The sequence below is a fragment of the Myotis yumanensis genome, unplaced genomic scaffold (assembly GCF_028538775.1).
Source record: "Myotis yumanensis isolate MYYU_CA2020_CCGP unplaced genomic scaffold, mMyoYum1.0.hap1 SCAF_1, whole genome shotgun sequence".
NCBI lineage: Eukaryota > Metazoa > Chordata > Mammalia > Chiroptera > Vespertilionidae > Myotis > Myotis yumanensis.
Genome location: NW_027223752.1, coordinates 112,571,896 through 112,587,560, shown reverse-complemented (window position 1 = coordinate 112,587,560; position 15,665 = coordinate 112,571,896). Strand labels below are relative to the sequence as shown.

At 40.4% G+C, this 15,665-nt stretch overlaps 1 protein-coding gene across 6 annotated transcripts in view; it reads left to right on the top strand.

Annotated features, from left to right (window-relative positions):
• The window catches only part of PEAK1 (pseudopodium enriched atypical kinase 1), a 159,162-nt gene that overhangs the window by 112,259 nt on the left and 31,238 nt on the right, over positions 1–15,665 (top strand). For 5 of the 6 annotated variants that reach the window (XM_070429781.1, XM_070429802.1, XM_070429763.1 and 2 more), the window contains exon 4: positions 7,749–8,485. In XM_070429781.1, coding sequence (XP_070285882.1) covers positions 7,749–8,485 — 737 coding nt within the window. Of the gene's footprint in view, positions 1–7,748; positions 8,486–15,665 lie in introns of those variants that run through there. The other variant, XM_070429813.1, reaches the window with a different exon arrangement.

Sequence of the window (15,665 nt, the reverse complement as noted above, 5' to 3'; positions counted from 1 at the left end):
CCTTTGGTATTTTAATGGGGATTGCTCGAATCTATAGATTGCTTTGGGTAGTATGGACATTTTAATGATGTTGATTCTACCAATCCAAGAACATGGTATGTTCTTCCATCTGTTTATGTCTTCCTCTATCTCTTTTTTCAACGTCCTATAGTTTTCTGAGTAGAGGTCTTTTGCCCCTTTAGTTAAGTTTATTCCTAGGTAGCTTAATATTTTTGGTGCGATGGTAAATGGGATTGTTTTTTTAGTCTCTCTTTCTGCAAGTTCACTATTGTGTATAGAAATGCCATAGGTTTCTTGGTATTAATTTTGTATCCTGCTACATTGCCAAATTCATGTATTAAGTCTAGTAGTTTTTTGATGGAGTCTTTAGGGTTTTTTATGTATAATATCATGTCATCTGCAAAGAAGGACAGTTTTACTTCCTCTTTTCCAATTTGGATGCCTTTTATTTCTTCTTCTTGTCTGGTCGCAATGGCTAGTACTTCCAGTACTATGTCGAACAGTAGTGGTGAGAGTGGGCATCCCTGTCTTGTTCCTGTTCTTAGGGAAATGGTGTTAGTTTTTGTCCATTGAGTATGATGTTGGCTGTGGGCCTGTCATATATGGCTTTTATTATGTTGAGGTATGATCCTTCAATTCCCACCTTGCTGAGAGTTTTTATCAAAAATGGGTGTTGAATTTTGTCAAACGCTTTTTCTGCATCAATTGATATGACCATGTGGTTTTTTTCTTTCAATTTGTTTATGTGGTGTATCACGTTTATTGATTTTCGGATATTGTACCATCCTTGCATCCCTGGGATAAATCCTACTTGGTCATGGTGTATGATCTTTCTGATGTACTGCTGTATCCGATTTGCTAAGATTTTGTTGAGGATTTTGGCATCTATGTTCATGAGGGATATTGACCTGTAATTCTCTTTCATTGTGTTGTCTTTACCTGGTTTTGGTATTAGGGTGATGCTGGCTTCATAGAATGAGCTTGGAAGTGTTCCTTCCTGTGGAATTTTTTGTAGTAGTCTGAGGAGGATAGGTTTTAGTTCTTCCTGGAATGTTTGGTAAAACTCCCCTGTGAAGCCGTCTGGCCCCAGGCTTTTGTTTGCTGGGAGCTTTTTGATGACTGTTTCAATTTCTTCCATAGTTATTGGCCTATTGAGATTTTTAGATTCTTCCTGATTGAGTTTTGGAATGTTGTATTTTTCTAGGAATTTGTCCATTTCCTCCAGGTTGTCTAGTTTGTTGGAGTAGAGTTGTCCATAGTATTTTTTAACAATCATTTGTATTTCTGTGGGGTCTGTTGTTATTTCGCCTCTATCATTTCTGATTTGGTTTATTTGGGTCCTCTCTCTTTGCTTCTTGGTGAGCCTGGCTAGAGGTTTGTCAATCTTGTTTATCCTTTCAAAGAACCAGCTCTTGGTTTCATTGATTTTCTGTATTGTTTTTTTGGTCTCTATGTCATTTATTTCAGCTCTGATCTTTATTATCTCCTTCCTTCTGCTCACTCTTGGGTTTTCTTGTTGCTCTCTTTCTAATTCGTTGAGTTGTAGAGTTAGATGATTTACTACCATTTTTTCTTGTTTTTTGAGGTAGGCCTGTAGAGCTATAAACTTCCCTCTCAGGATTGCTTTCATTGTGTCCCATAGGTTTTGGATTGTTGTGTTTTTATTGTCATTAGTTTCCAGGATTTTTTAATTTCTTCTTTGATCTCATTGGTAACCCAATCAATATTTAATAACATGCTATTCAGCTTCCAAGTGTTTGAGTATTTTGGGTTGTTTTTATTGTAGTTTATTTCTAATATTATGCCATTGTGGTCTGAGAAGATGCTTGGTATGATTTCAATCTTCTTGAATTTGGGGAGACTTTGTTTGTGACCCAATATGTGGTCTATTTTTGAATCTGTCCTATGAGCACTTGAGTGGAATGTATATTCCGTGGCTTTGGGGTGAAGTGTTCTGAAGATGTCAATTAAGTCCATCTCATCTAGTGAGTAATTTAGGATTGTTATTTCTTTCCTGATTGTTTGTCTAGCAGATTTATCCAGTGATGTCAGTGGTGTATTAAAGGCCCCTACTATGATTGTATTGTTGTTGATCTCTCCTTTGATATCTTCCAGGAGTTTTTTATGTATTTGGGTGCTCCTGCATTGGGTGCATATATGTTTATCAGGGTTATATCTTCTTGTTGTATTGATCCCTTTAGTATTATGAAGTGGCCTTCTTTATCTCTTGTTATGGCCTTCACTTTGAGGTCTATTTTGTCAGATATAAGTATTGCTACCCCAGCTTTCTTTTCCTTTCCATTTGCCTGAAAGATATTTTTTCATCTCTTCACTTTCAGTCTGTGTGAGTCCCTTCTTCTGAGGTGGGTCTCTTGTAGACAGCAAATGTATGGGTCATGGTTTTTTATCCATTCAGCCACTCGATGTCTTTTGGTTGGAGCATTTAGTCCGTTTACATTTAAAGTTATTATTGAAAGGTACTTGTTTGTAGCCATTTCTTTTTTTGTGTGGCTGTTTTCTCTCTGAGCTTTTTATTTCTTCTTTTTACACCAGTCCCGTTAGCGTTTTTTGCATTGCTGGCTTGGTGGTGATAAACTCCCTTAGCCTTTTTTTGTCTGTGAAGCTTCTTATTTCCCCTTCAATTTTGAATGATAGCCTTGCTGCGTAGAGTATTCTTGGATTCAGTCCTTTGCTTTGCATCACTTTGTAAATTTCTGTCCATTCTTTTCTGGCCTGATGTGTTTCTATTGAGAAATCATTTGACAATCTGCTGGAGGATCCTTTGTAGGTAACTCTCTGTTTCTCTCTCGCAACCTTTAAGATTCTCTCTTTGTCTTGTACATTTGCCATCGTTATTATAACGTGTCTTGGTGTGGGTCTTTTGGGGTTCATCTTGCCTGGGACTCTCTGTACTTGTGTAACTTTTTTCTTCCCCATATCTGGGAAGTTTTCTGTCATTATTTCTTCAAATAGATTTTCTAAAACTTGCTGCTCTTCTTGTCCTTCTTGCAGCCCTATTATGCGTATGTTACTTCGTTTCATGTTGTCCTGAAACTCCCTTAGGCTCTCCTGTTTTTTAATTTTTTTCTCCAGTTGCTGTTCAGATTGAGCTTGTTTCTCTGCCTTATCTTCTAACTCACTAATTCGGTCCTCTGCTTCTTCTAGTCTGCTGTTGAAACTTTCCATGGTGTTTTTGATTGTAGCTATATCACTTTTCATTTCTTCCTGACTCTTGCATAGGTTGTTGATTTTCTCATCCATCAGGTGAATGAATTGTACAACCATTATTCTGAATTCTTTTTCTGTCATGTTGCATGCTTCAACTTCATTAATTTCCTTTCTTGGCGACTCCTCATTGTCTTTCCTCTGGGTGTTGTGTCATCTCTTCATTCTGATTATCTCCTGATGATTCAAATGTCGAGTTACGTGGGCCTGGGCCATGTGCAGTGGGAGCCTCCCACCACCCTAGTGTCACTGAAGAGCTCTGACACTAAGATGTGTGGTTGTTGTGGGTTGGTTTGAACCAGGCTCTCTCAGAGTCAGTGTTGCCAGAGCTCAATGTGGCCTCGTGCGCGCCCTTAGAATCAGCGACCCTGCCTGCACTGTGCTGAAACAGACACCCCCCCTGGAGCGTGTTGAAAATCAGCGCCCCCTAGCGTGCGCCAGGAGTCAGAGTTCCCCAGGAATCCAGTATCAGAGTCTCTGTTGCTTCGCGTGACCTCGCCTTGAGAATCAGGGTCCCTTTGTGCCCTTGCACGAGAAATTGGATTCACTGGCTCTTAGTACGAATGCACAGGGAATCAGGATCTCAGGCGCAGGTGATAGGGAACACAGTCAAGTCACTGGTGCTTGGTGCTGCCTCCTGCCCAGAGAATCGGGCTCCCTGGGCCTGTGCTCTGTGGGACAAATTCCCGGTGTTTTCGCACAATTGCTCCCATCCCAGGGCTCCGAAGCTGGCAGTGCATGTAGGATCAGTTCCTGGTGTTCCGTGCGCGCGTTTGCTCTCAGCCCAGGACTCCTGAACCCATCCCTAAGCAGGATCAGTTCCAAGGTGCTGGTGCACTTCCAGGCTAAAGTTCCTGTGGCAGTGCTGAGGCCCCGGGAAGGGGTGGGTCTATCAGTTACTATGGCGCTGCCCGCGAGCCTGCAGGAAGGGGGAATGGGCTCTGTTACTCATGGATCTGCCGCGGGGATTTCTGAACTTTTGGTGTCTGCAGGTCTGAAGCTATGGTCACAGGTCTCTGTCCCCAGTGGCTGCAGGGTCCTGGTATGCGTCTGAGATCAGACTGGGTGGTGCTGAGGCCAGGATCCTAGTCTCAAGCAGCTCTGTTTCCCAAGATGGCATGGTCTCTGTGCCCTTGCCGGCTGCCCAGGAGTGTCTGCCTTTTCATTTTCTTGAAATTTTCCTTTGAAGCACAAAAATTTTTAATTTTATGAATTCCAATTTAATTTTTCTTTTGTTGCTTGTGCTTTAGGTGTTATATCTAAGAAACCATTACATAACTAAAGGTAGAAAGTATTTATTTTATGTTTTCTTCTAAGAGTTTTATAATTTTAGCTTTTTGATACATTTTGAGTTAATTTTTATGTTTAGTATGAAGTAGGAATTAGCTTTGTTCTTTTGTATATAGATATCCAGTTGTCCCAGCACCATTTGCTGAAAAAACTATTTCCCATTGAATTATCTTGGTGTCCTGGTTTAAAATTGATTGACCATAAATACAAGGTTTTATTTCTGGACTCTGAATTCTATTTTATTCATCTATATTTCTATTTCTATGATAGTATTCCTCAATCTTGATTACTGTCGTTTTCAAGTAAGTTTTGAAATCAGTAAATGTGAGTTCGAAAACACTGTTCTCTTTAAAAAAAAAAAATTGGTGGTGCCACTTTAGATCCCTTGTATTTCCATGTGAATTTTAGGATCATCCTGTCAATTTCTGCAAGAGCCAGCGCAGATATTATAGGAATTACGTTGAATTTTTACAACAATTTGGTAGTATTTCCATCTTAACATACATCTTTTTATTTTTTTAGATCTTTAATTTACTTTTTGCAATGCTTGATAGTTTACAGTGTGTAAATCTCACACGTCTTTTGTTAAGTTTATTCCTAAAGACTTTATTCTTTCTGATGATGTTGGAAGTGGAATTGTTTTCTTAACTTAATTTTATGTTGCTCTTTGCTTGTATATAGAAATATAATTAATTTTTATATTGATTTTATATTATGTAACCTTACTAAACTCTGCTATATTGGTCCTAACAGTTTTTTGTGGATTCCTTAGTTTTCATATATATATAAGATTGCAACCCTAAATATTTATTCCTTACTCATTCAAAAAATATTTATTGAGCATCTATTATATCCTGGCCCTGTTGCTAACTTTAAGATACAAAAATGAATAAAACAAACATCCTGGCCCTCTTAGAGTTTAGCATTGTCATATTCTTCCTCTTATTCTCATGCTGTCTATATAGACACTAGAGGCCCGGTGCATGAAATTTGTGCCCGGTGCATGAAATTAGGTCTAAACTGGCAGTCACACATCCCTCTCACAATCCGGGACTGCTGGCTCCTAACTGCTCACCTTCCTGCCTGCCTGATTGCCCCTAACTGCCCCCCCCTGCCAGCCTGGTCACCCCCAACTGTCCCCCTATCAGCCTGGTCACCCCACTCAGCCTGCTGTTCAGTCATTTGGTCATCCCTCACCCCACTGCCGGCCTGGTCACCCCACGCAGCCTGCTGTTTAGTCGTTTGGTCGTCCTTCACTAACCCCACTGCCAGCCTTGTCGCCCCAGCCAGCCTGATGTTCGGTCATTACTGTGATGACAATTTGCATATTCCTCTATTATTAGTATAAATATTTTTGTTTATATGTAATGTAATCCTTGTTTAAAAAAATTGCTACATACCATTGGTGGAGAAATGGGGTTTTTAGTGTTGCTATATACAGGGTGGAGCAATGGTAGGTTTACAGTTTTTCTTATGGAAATAATATAATAATTAATAAATAATAATAAAAGAATAAACTGTTCTGTATACCCATAACTGTAAACCTTTTTTTGACCCAACCCTATATATTGTCATAGTTTGTATAAACTATTAGATGTTCTTGAGCAGAGTTGCATGCATGGGAAGTGAAATATATTGTTATTACAATCACAGTTTATATTGGTGCTTGCCCTTGGCATTGCTACAAGGACATATTTTTAATTAAACAAACCACCATTTTAGGTCATTATCATCCTCGGGACCATCAGTGCCTTCTATTCTGTCTGATCATCAGTAAGAACATGTATTAGTTCCCTAGGACTGCTGTAACAAAGTACCACAAACTGGGTCACCTGAAACAAGAGGAATTTATTCTCCCACAGTTCTGGAGCTAGGGGCCTGAAATCAGGGTGCTTTCAAGGCCATGTTCCCGCTAGGACTCTGGGTAGAATACTTCTTTATCTCTTCCTAGTATCTTGTGGTAGTCATCAATCTTTGGAGTTCTTGGCTTGCAAATGCATTACTCCAATTTCTGCTTCTGTCATTACTGGTGTTCTCCCTGTGTATCTCTTTTCATGTATCGTTTTGCCTCTTATAAGGATACCAGTCATATTGGATTGGGGCCCACCCTAATGACTTCATCTTAATTTCATCACCTCTAAAAGTACCCTATTTCCAAATAAGTTACATTCACAGGTACCAGGGATTGGGATTTCAACATATTTTGGGAGAAGGGACATAATTCAACCTGTAATAGAGCACTATGCTCTGTGACATATTAAGTTGAGGCATCAGTAACATTACTAATTTTAATAGCTTTGAATAAAAGTTTCATGGTATATTTCTCTGTCTTAAAAAAAAAAAAGATAATACTCCCTATCCCATATACAATAAGCCCCGACGATGTCATTGATCACATACATGTCTGTTTTATCTTCTTCTAAGCATAAATACCGGAAAGGAATCAGAAATGATTGGTTCTGTAACTAGGACTTGTCAGAGATGTTCAGAACTAGCATCTCTCAAATCACAGTTTATGTGCCCCCTCCCCAATAAAACAGAATTGCATGAGTGTGTGAATGATATTTGGAACAGCTATTAATTGCTTATATATACCACAATCACTGGATCTTATACATAGACCAGTTTAAGCAGTGCCAGAATCCATCACTGTAGTGAAATAAAAGAACGTAGTTTATGAAATCGTATTCATATGTGTTAGATTGAAAATGGCAAGTGTTGTACAGAATATAAGATAACTTTGGGACAAAGTTAAAAGTATAGAATGGTATCTCCTGAGGACCAGTTTAGTGGTCTCATTGATAGTTTCAATTGTTTTTAATAATGCTCCCCAGTATTTTTTTACTCATAAATGCTATTATCTCTATTCTTCCACAACGCAATTATTTCAGTTTCTGTGACTCCTTAGTATCCTAGTGTGGTAAATACAGCACTCTTGGGGTCAAGAGTGGAGAATCTGGATTCCTTTTTTAAAACAAAGCCCATCACCCTGTTCCTCTGGCACAGAAATACTGAGATATTTTCACATTTATTGCTCCCACCAAGTATTAAGCTCTACCTTTAGTATTTAACTAGTTGTTCATTTGGTTGTTTTCTTCTATTATTTTGAATTAAGGCATTGACTTCTTACATTCTTATGGCCACCTTACTTCTTTTTGCTTAAGTTTCAATTATGTAACAGTAATGAAAACTTTACTTATTCTTTTTTCTTTGTTTGTTTTAAAACAATGCAGGGCAATCTAGAGCAGCTATGATACCTCCCAAGCATCCACGGCAGCCTAAGGGGGCTTTGGATGATGCCATAACCTTTGGTGAGAAAACAGACCAAGAAGCACCTAATGCCTCCCAAGCTGAACCACCCCCACTGCCAAAGAAAATGATCTTAAGAGCCAACACAGAGCCAATCTCCAAAGACCTCCAAAAATCCATGGAAACTAGTCTTTGTGTCATGGCTAATCCCACCTATGATATCGATCCCAACTGGGATGCCAGCAGTGCTGGCTCTTCCATCAGTTATGAACTCAAGGGACTGGACACTGAGTCTTATGACTCCTTAGAGAGACCTTTACACAAGGAGCGACCAGCAGCAAACAGCATCTCCAGTTTAACCACTCTAAATATTAAGGATAGATTTTCCAACAGTATGGAGTCCCTGTCCAGTCAACGTGGTCCCTCTTGGAGACAGGGCCAAGGCATCCAGAAGCCACAGAGACATGCACTTTATCGAGGACTAGAGAATCGGGAAGAAGTGGTGGGAAAAATCCGAAGCCTTCATACAGATGCCTTAAAGAAATTGGCTATTAAATGTGAAGACCTCTTTATGGCTGGGCAGAAAGACAAACTCCGTTTTGGGATGGACAGCTGGTCAGACTTCAGGCTAACCAATGACAAGCCATGTTGTGAGGCAGGTGATGCAGTTTACTACACAGCTTCATATGCAAAAGATCCACTTAATAGTTACGCAGTCAAGGTAAGAAAATATTATAAATCTGATTCTAAAATCTTATCCAACACACTGTTATTGGGATGGCTTTGTTCTTCTTTCTTTCGTTCTTCCACTCGGCAAAATGTTTTTGAGCATCTACCTCATACCAGATATTAAAATAAGCAGGGGCCTTATCTAGAGGAGAAAACAAAGAGAAGGACTTACAACACAGGATACTGGGTGATAAGATAAGGGTAAACACCATTCTTAGGAGTTTAGAAGGACCTTAACTCAGACTCTAAAGGTCAAAGAAGTCTAAGGCTGCTATACAAATGAGGTCTGTTATTATGTGCCTTCCACTCCATGTTTCCTTTTTTTTCTTTTTCTTTTTTTCTTTTTTTTATCGTTTAAAGTATTACAAAGAGTATTACATATGTCTCCTTTTTCCCGCCCTTGACAATCCCCAGCCTCCATTGGTTATGCTTATATGCATGCATACAAGTCCTTCAGTTGATCTCTTATTCACAATACTAATAACCCCAAATAAAGGTGACCACCAGAGCAAAGAGAATTAGGGGATAAGGAAGAAGGAAGAGAAAAAGAAAAAAGAGAAAAAGAAAAGAAAAGGAGTGCAAACATGAAGTTGGGAAAAGGAAAAAAAAGTAAGAGAGAAAAGAAAGAGAATGAAATAGAAGAGGGGAAGAAACTATTTCTATGGGGCGAAAACTCCAATAGAACAGCCACTAATACCAACAAATTCCAGCAACAGATCCCTAGAGATGAATGCAAACTACAAACAATAACTAATATCAAGCGAAGCGAGGGAACACAGAAGCAAAAAAATAACTGGGGGGAAAAAAACCAACAGAAAAATAAAAAGAAAAAGCAAAACAATCTCACAAACAAGCATAAAAAAAACCCAATATACTCAACAATCAAGCAAACAACAACAAAACGACAGAGAAAAAAATTTGGATAGTGAAGAAAGAGAAGAGAGAGGTGTATATGGATTTAGAGCAGGGGATTGGAAATTAGATATATAAGTAGGGTGAAACTTTAATAGGGGGTAAAAAGAAGGAATAGGGAAAATCTAAAGCAGGAATAGGGTAAGAGAAAGAGGACAACGAAAGGGGAAAAATGAGGAAGAGTGTTTTGGCGTAAAGGTAAAGTTGAGGTAGAGTAAAATCATGCTAAAGGAAAGATAAAAATAGAATGTAGAACACTAATCCCAAAATAAAGAGAAAATAAAATGACACTATTAAAAAAGGTAAAATGGTAGTAGTAATAATAGTAATTAAAAAGGTAAAATCAGGTGATGAAAAAGAAAAAAAATTAGTTTCTTGAGTAAAAGGTGAAAAAAAAATGTGCAGTAGTGAAGGTCCTTCAATTCCTCTACTCTTCTGTTTGGCACGCCTTAGTCCTGTCAGGTATCCAGGAGAGTGTTGAAGTTCCCTGCAATACACTGTTCCTCCGTGTTGTAAACCACAGTCCTGATTTTAAAGCAAGCAGTATTTGTTTCCCAGACTGCCTTTATGTGTGTTTACAGAAGGGTCAGTTTGTGGTTCAGCCCCTGGGTGGCAGTGTTTCTGGATTGACCTCCAAGGCTATAAGTCCTCTCTAGCCAGTAGTTAGGTTTTGTTTCCCCTATCGCACTTAATACTGGTTTGGGAGGGTCGACTGCCCCAGAACTGGTTCTTTGATCCTTACTCCCCGCTCTGATTCCCAGGTTTCACAATAACAACTTTCCCCTGCAGTCTCTGTGAGTGACCCCAATTGGGCGATCCTATGTATTGGGTTTAATAATCAAACACAAAGATTTAAGGGGGAGAGAGAGAAAAAAAAAAAAAAGAGCCTGAGAAGGTGCGCGAACTGGCAACCCTCCACCGTCCAGCTCTGTGCGCAGTCTCTTCCGCATGTCCTCTCTCCCCGGGCACTAAGCAGCCGGCACACTGGCAAAATGCGAGGGTGCCTTTTTGCACCCAGTCCAGCTATGGGCTTATTTTTAGAGTTCCCTTCTGCCAGCAGCCCTGCGGGACCCCTTCCACACTCACGGATCACGCTGGCCCCAACGGCCGCGGACTTTGTGGGGCGCAGAGTTCTCTCCAACCTGGATTGCAAACTGCACCTTTAGGTGAAATCTGACCTTTCCGTGAGGAGGAGCAGGGCTTGTCAGAGTCCACGTAGTCACGCTGCTTGAGATGATCCCTGGATGCCATGGTTGCAGGGTCTCTGGATGTATATGCTTCGATATCAGCCTCTCAAGATGGCGCAGTCTCCGCCGCTGAGCCGGCCGCTCCAGGAGAGATTTCAGCAGCAGTGGAGGCGGCCCGGTTAGGGGAGCCCGATCCGGCAGTCTCCAACAGCCCCCTTTCTCCTGGAGTCCTCTGTCTTTCCCGGCTACAAACTGTCTCCCAGCTGAATCTCCTCTGCCAATTTGGGCTGGATGGTACTGGTTTCAGCTGCTCACCCTATCTGCTCCAGGACAAGGCACAGGACACGTCCGTCTATACCGCCACCATTTTAGATCTCTCCATTTTTCTTTATTCTCTAGCAAATAAGAGACTGTTGTCTTTCCTTGCTCTGTACTTCCTCTGCTTCCTCCATAAATATTTTTATAAAGGAAGATAATCAATATTGGTTAATGTGCCAGTAACTGTGTTAGTGTTATAATTTAATCTTCACATCAGTTTTATGAGGTTAAGATCTTTTTTATCCATTTGACAGATGAAAATAAAGCTCAGAGTGGTGAGCTAATTTTCTTAAGGTCACACAGCTAGAAATTGGTAGAGCTGTATTTAATTACCAACCTCTCTGACTCCACAGCCTACACTTTGTCCATTATGTCACATATTAATTTCTTAATGTATATTGCTCATTCCAGACAATCCACTTTTTTAAGAGGGCTAAAACTCAACTTCAAGAATTCTTGTCCTGTTACATTCACTGTAACAAATTCACTGTCTAAGACTTCATCATTGTAATAAATACAGCATGGTCTTTGTGGTCCAAAACATCTGGGTTCAGATCCTGGCTCTGCCACTTAGTAGCTTTATCACAAGTTGCCTCTCTAAGTCTTAACTTCCTCAGCTTTAAAAAGGGACAGTAATGGCATTTATAGTATTATTTGGCTAAAAGAGAACAAAATGTTCCTGATGAGTACTCATTTATTTCACTGTCACTTAGTTTCTTCAGATGTTACTTTAAGAGAGTGGCAGTAGATGTATTATCACTGCAAACACCTGAAACCCACAGTTTCCTCATCTTTCAGGTGTTTGCAGTGATAATACATCTACTTTGTGGGACTGAGATTAGTGTCAAGTGAGATAATGCATATGAGAGTTTTTAAAAACACAAGTGCTATGTAAATTCAAGGTAAGGTTCTTTATTTCCATGATTCTTTTTTACTGATTCTATACACTGGTTCAAAACCAATTAACATACCTAAATGACTTCTGAGTGATAATTTAGCTTAGAAAGACTAGATGGTGTCTTAGTAAATTAATGGATAAGGTAAGCTACTGGCCTTCTCTGTCTGTCAAGACAGAATGTACACCTAGACTAGACCTTTAGCTAGCTACCGTCTGCAATTGCAGCACCTACACCATGGAACTGTCTAGTGCCAATGACAGAGTGACTCTGTGTCTTAGCCCACACTTTTTAAACTGAGGGGTAAACTACAGAGAGAGAATCTGGATTCAAGTTACTATATTACTATTGAACTGAAAAGGCATTTTGAGATTCTGTGTAACACTCAAGAGCTATTATAGCCTGGCCAGTTTGGCTCAGAGGTTGAACGTCAAGCTCTGAAATAGCTCACTGGTTTGATTCCCAGTGGTCAGGGCACACACTCGGGTTTTGGACTAGATCCCCAGTAGGGGGCTTTCAAGAGGCAGCCGATCAATGATTCTCTCTCATCATTGATATTTCTATCTCTCTTCCTCTCCCTTCCTCTCTGAAATCAATAAAACATATATATATACTAGAGGTCCGGTTAAAGAAATTTGTGCACGTCCCTAGGCCTGGCCAGTGATCAGGGCCAATCGGGACCTTCCTTCCCTTGGCTGCCAGCTGGGGCCTTCCTTTATTCCATGCCGCCCCCTGGTGATCAGCGTATGTCATAGTGGGCAGTTGAACTCCTGGTCAGTCGAACTCCTGAGGGGACAATTTGCATATTAGCCTTTTATTATATAGGATGTGTGTGTGTGTGTGTGTGTGTGTGTGTGTGTGTCTGTGTATTTTTTTTTAAGAACTATTATATCAATAGGGTTAAGGGCCTCATCTGTCTTGGGCCTTTGTTGCTAAAAGATAAAGTACCTGTTTCAGAAAGGAGCATGTGTTATTTCAAAACAATTGAGAAGTAGGGCTAGACCAGTGATGGCGAACCTTTTGAGCTCGGCGTGTCAGCATTTTGAAAAACCCTAACTTAACTCTGGTGCTGTGTCACATATAGAAATTTTTTTATATTTGTAACCATAGTAAAACAAAGACTTACATTTTTGATATTTATTTTATATATTTAAATGCCATTTAACAAAGAAAAATCAACCAAAAAAATGAGTTCCTGTGTCACCTCTGACACGCATGTCATAGGTTCGCCATCAATGGGCTAGACTAACTTTATGTATTATTGCCATGCAGTCTTGTCTTTTTCCCAAATGAATGATCTGGTATATTTCTTTGCTTATAATGATGCAAGAGCAATGTCCAAAGAACAGGTGGCAACTGGTGATATGTGGGTATATACTGAGTGGCCAGATTATTATGACCACCTGACCTTTGTAGGCAAATTAGCTATGATTTCACACTGAAATTGCTAGAGGGCCAGACCATTATAAATAGGGAAGCAGGTTGTTTACCACGACAGTAGAAGTGATTTTTTTCTGAAGATATGGGTAAACAACATGATTTAACAGCCTTTGAACGTGGGATATATTTGAACGTGAGTGGCCAGATTATTATGACCACCCCATCATTACTTCGTTGGGCCACCTTTTGCCTTCAATACTGCGGCGATTCTTCTTGGCATTGACTCCACAAGATGTTGAAATGTGATGTGAGGAATCTGACACCATGCCTGATGAATAGCACTGTCCAGTTCTGTGAGATTTGATGGTTGTGGAACCAGCTGCCTGGTGGCTCTTTAACTTCGTCCCACAAATGCTCAATTGGATTGAGATCTGGTGATTGTGGGGGTCACCTAAACAAGGTGAAGTCTCCCTCATGTTCTTGAAACCACTTCTGCACAATATGAGCACCGTGGCATGGCACATTGTCTTGTTGGAAGAAGCCATCTCCATTGGAATACACCATCAACATGATAGGATGAACTTGATCAGCAACGATACTTAGGTATGTTGTGCTATTCAGACGTTGTTCCACATAAATTAAAAGGCCCAAATCATGCCAGGAAAAGATGCCCCAAACCATAACACTGCCCCCACCAGCAGGGTTGTACTCGTGCATGTGGGGTGCATGCTTTCATGCTGTTTCTGCCAAATTCTCACTCTGCCATCTGCATGATGCAACTGGAAACGTGATTCATTGGAAGACCACATGACTTTTTCCAATGCTCAACTGTCCAATCCTTGTGTTCCTGTGCGAATTGGAGACGTTTTATCTTGGTAACTGCAGACAGCAAAGGTGTTTGAACAGGCCTTCGGCTTCCATATCCCATATGATGCAGTGTATGGCTAATTTGCCTACAAACGTCAGGTGGTCATAATAATCTGGCCACTCATGTTCATATATACCCACATTCAAAGACTGTTAAATCACATTGCTTACCCATCTACGTATATAAAAGCCATGGGTGGTGTTCATCACGACCGTCAGAACCGAGACCAAGTGGAAGGAAGTCAGTCTTGCAGGGGTTGTCTTGGCAACGGCTGTGCCCTCCCCCAAGCTGTTTCCCGGAGCTGTTTCCTGTAAGGGCGGGGTTTGAGGCAGGAACCCACCCTGGGATGGTGGAGGCATCTCTTTCTAAAGTGTGCCGTGCCAGCACAGCCAAGGGTGAACCTGAGTGGAGGCGGCTGAAAGGCTTAGAAAAGACAGGCAAGAGAATGAAAGCCGGGTCTCGGTGGGACACTGCTTCTCTGAGAGACAGCGACCACGCCCACAGCCATGCCTTTATTTTATAGCAGAAGCTACGAGGCAAAGTAAGGGCATGACCAAGATGTTTACAACATTCTCCTGGGTTACAATCCTACTCATCTACATGCACCTGAACTTATCAAGCCTACATCACTCAGGCACATGGGGCCATGTGTTCAGACCATAGGTTCAAGCTTACAACTACAACTGTTGGCTATAATTGTGCTGGGAGGGCCCTGCCCTCCAAGCTGGGACTTGCACATGGCAATGAGAGGACTGTGCCCTCTCATCGGTCCAAGGCTTGAACCTGTCCAAAACACTGTAGCGGCTCCCCACAATAAAGTTTTAATTCTGTTTCTTTGTTACTAATGTTGTGACCCCACCCCATACAAAGAAACAATTTCCGGAGGATGAGGCCCAGGAATCAGGATTTTAAAAAGATTCCGAGGTGATTCTAATGTGCAGCCAAGGTTGAGAACCACTGCTGTAGATAATATTAAAAATATATCTAAACGTGCAATTCTTTGTCCAAAAAATGAGCATGTTCAAAAATTAAATGAAGAAAATTTGGATATACTCGATGGAGATTTTCACACATATTTGAGTGATGATTCCACTGATTCCACAGATGATGCTCAAAAGGAAAATTTTCCATCAAATTTCTTAATAGTATTACTCCTTTGGGAATGCCGTGTCATAAATTAAAATTGAAAGTGGGTTCAATCATCATGCTATTGAGAAATCTCAATTAGTAATTGGGGTCTTTGAATTGGTACCAGATTTATTATCAAAAGATTACGACCTAACATTATCAAAGCTAAAGTATTAACAGGATCTGCAGAGGGAGAGGCTGTTCTGATTCCAAGAATTAATTTGTACCCATCTGACACTGGCCTCCCATTTAAATTGATTCGATGACGGTTTCTCGTGATGCCAGCATTTGTGATGACTATTAATAAATCAAAAGGACAAACTCTAGACATAGTAGGCATAATCCTACCTGAACCCATTTTTGCACATGGTCAGTTATATGTTGCTTTCTCTTGAGTTTGAAGAGCATGTGATGTTACAGTTAAAGTTCTAAGTACTTCATCACAAGGGAAATTAGTCAAGCACTCTGAAAGTGTTTTCACTC